Source organism: Merops nubicus, unplaced genomic scaffold, assembly GCF_000691845.1.
Source record: "Merops nubicus isolate BGI_N331 unplaced genomic scaffold, ASM69184v1 scaffold8477, whole genome shotgun sequence".
Taxonomy (NCBI): Eukaryota; Metazoa; Chordata; class Aves; order Coraciiformes; family Meropidae; genus Merops; species Merops nubicus.
In genome coordinates this window covers 54081-56730 of record NW_008620929.1, presented here as the reverse complement: position 1 = coordinate 56730, position 2650 = coordinate 54081, and the positions used below count along the sequence as shown (strand labels likewise).

At 41.5% G+C, this 2650-nt stretch overlaps 1 protein-coding gene across 1 annotated transcript in view; it reads right to left on the bottom strand.

The window, feature by feature from the left end:
• Positions 1-331: 331 nt before the first annotated feature.
• The window catches only part of UBAP2 (ubiquitin associated protein 2), a gene marked incomplete at its 3' end in the record, with an annotated part of 49735 nt that continues 47416 nt past the window's right edge, over positions 332-2650 (bottom strand). The window contains exons 19-21 of the mRNA XM_008944267.1: positions 2599-2648; positions 1281-1372; positions 332-379 (exon numbers count right to left, since the gene is read on the bottom strand). Of these exons, the coding sequence (XP_008942515.1) occupies positions 332-379; positions 1281-1372; positions 2599-2648 (190 nt within the window). The remainder of the gene's footprint in view (positions 380-1280; positions 1373-2598; positions 2649-2650) is intronic.

Sequence of the window (2650 nt, the reverse complement as noted above, 5' to 3'; positions counted from 1 at the left end):
TGATGATCAGCTCTGCAGTCCTCAGCATGCAGTTAACTGATTTTGATAAGATGCCAGACTACTTCTACAAATATTAAAAGTTTTTCCACTCAAACTACAGAGCACACTCGCTTCTAATTCATAGGATTTGCACGTGGACAAATACAAGATGCAACAGTTGCTTTACATATTTTTACTCCACCTAGAGAAACCATTTCTGGATATTTCAACACTTAGGATATATAGCCTAAGTATAAGATCTTAATCACTGCATAAATGAAGCAATTTGTGTTGCGTAAGTGATCACCACTGATACTTGTTTACAATTAAAGCTATGAAGTCATTTACTTACCATTGGCAGCCTGGATTGAAGCATTTGGAGATCATCAAAACCATAAATCTGCTTAAAAACAAATAAAAAACCAACATCATTATAACTCTTTTCTCTAACGTTGACCAATTTGAGGCTTTAAACAGGGTCTGAACTAGGTCTGGTCTATTTTTAAGGTGTACACCTATACGTTGGTATTGTGCCATCATGCCCCACCACAGCATTTTAAGGCTTGTAGAGCTAAGCTTAAAATGGCTTATTAGTCTGATGTTGTTTCTTGGTGACACCAGTCCTCTGAGGAGAGCTGGCTGTCCCATCTTCAGTGTTGTTGCACAATGCATCATTCATCAACTTGTGAAAAATGTGCAGGGCATTCAGATATGGGAATGAGAGCCACAGACTTTGCGGCTGTTTGCGGCAATCATTACTTCTGATAACAGCGGCATTTAAGATTGGGTGACTAGAACACAAAACAACCTGTAGTAGGTATCCCCTCACATTCCGTGTGATACATAAAGATGATTAAGGTTTCTGGTTCAAAAAACAGGTAACCAAAAGTATGTTGACCCTGCTCAGACATCAATAGTTATGTGCAATCTTTCAAAGTATGACAGACAAGACACATGCCACATTTCAACCATTACCATGGTGGATCTATTCCAGTAACACAAATCTGGTTGAGTTTAATGTTACTCAAAGGGCCTAAAACCTGATACCACTGAAAACCACAGCAACACACATTTGGCTTCAACAACAGCCATGTCAGGTCTCCACCAGCAGTTTACTGTCAGTGTTAACAGCAACACTAAAAGGCCACTGACTACATTTCAGATATTCTTCAGCATTTGTAACACGGAATCCAGATGCAAGGTGTGCCAACAGAAGTCTTGGCACAGAAAGCAGCAGGTCTGGAGGGCCCACTTGCACCAAAGGCTAAGCAGTTAAGGACAGGAACAATTAAATTGCTTACTGGGTAGGCAGGCAGAAGTCCTCCAGGTCCCACAATATACTGGTTATGTAGCAAGGGTGGTACACCTTGGGGCAGGTTTGGGGGAGCTTTGCCTGTAGAACCAAAATACAGACACTTTAAGAAGCCTTCAGAAAAGAAAAGGCTTCAGCATTGAGAAAAGATAGCTCACAAGCCCTAGGGGCTGCACTGTTACAGCTTGTCAAGAGCAGAACTCCACAGAAGAATTTAGTGCTGCTTGATGAAAATGCTCAAAATAGCCTGGAGAGTTTAACCATGCCTGAAAGAAGGGAAAGCACAGGCTACTTAAGATTGAGAACAATCCCATCAAAGAACAGTATGGTTTTGTTATTTACTTTGTCCAAGAGGATTATAAGAATTACAAAAACCTCCTTTCCTTAGTCCTCTCCTGAAGGCAAAATTTAGGCACTGTTCTCAACCTAAGAAAGCATATTCTCTCCTTTCATTTTGTGCTCTGCCAACACTTCCCCCCCATCACCAGCAATAGGCTGGAAAGCCAGCGCACTTTTTTGTGGGCAACTTACTGCAGCTGTCAGCAAAGAGAAGATTTAAAAAGTTTCAGCTGCCTCCATGAAACAGCGCTAGGAAGCAGAAGCGTAAAAAAAAAAATGCACATCTACCAGTCATCAGACACTTCATTTACAAGTTATGTGAATGAGAAATCCTTCCTTACATTTGATATTTATATTTAAATCATTCACTTTCCTCCACAAGATTTCCTTTTAGCAGTTCAGGTTCATGAGAAAAGCAAGAGAAACCTCCCTACCTTTCCTCTTTGTGGACCCTTTTTCTGAATAACTATTTGCTATGGAATAACCCAGCACCAGATACTTTTCTCCTTCCAGTAGATGTGGCAGTAGGGATGTGACATACGATAATGAGGACACTGCAGTATATTTCAATACGGCAGTATTCATTCAAAAATGAAGTCAAGTCACAGGGAAGACTGAAATTAAACCTCCTGTGAACTCACAGCCAAGAGCTGACTACAGCCTGGAATATAAACTGGGGGAATCTCCTAGCCCAACCTTTCCAAAGTCAGGACTGGCCTGATGTCTATTATAAAGCTCTTTGCGGATGGAACGTGCTGTATAAATAGCACATAACACCCTAACAGGTATTTCAAATGCAGGCACAAAACCAGGCAACTTTATTTTGTAAGCCAGCAAATCAAGCATGCTGAAAATGCCAGTCGAGAATGTGGATTTCTTAGCATAGTTATGGCTGGTGAGATGCCCAACTGACAGCCCTGCTGACCGAAGGCCTCTGTCTATCCATAAGGTCTGCTAATACTGCGAACCTGAAGACACTAAGGGAGCTGCCCGTGTGGTAGCAGCTGGGACAGAACCACT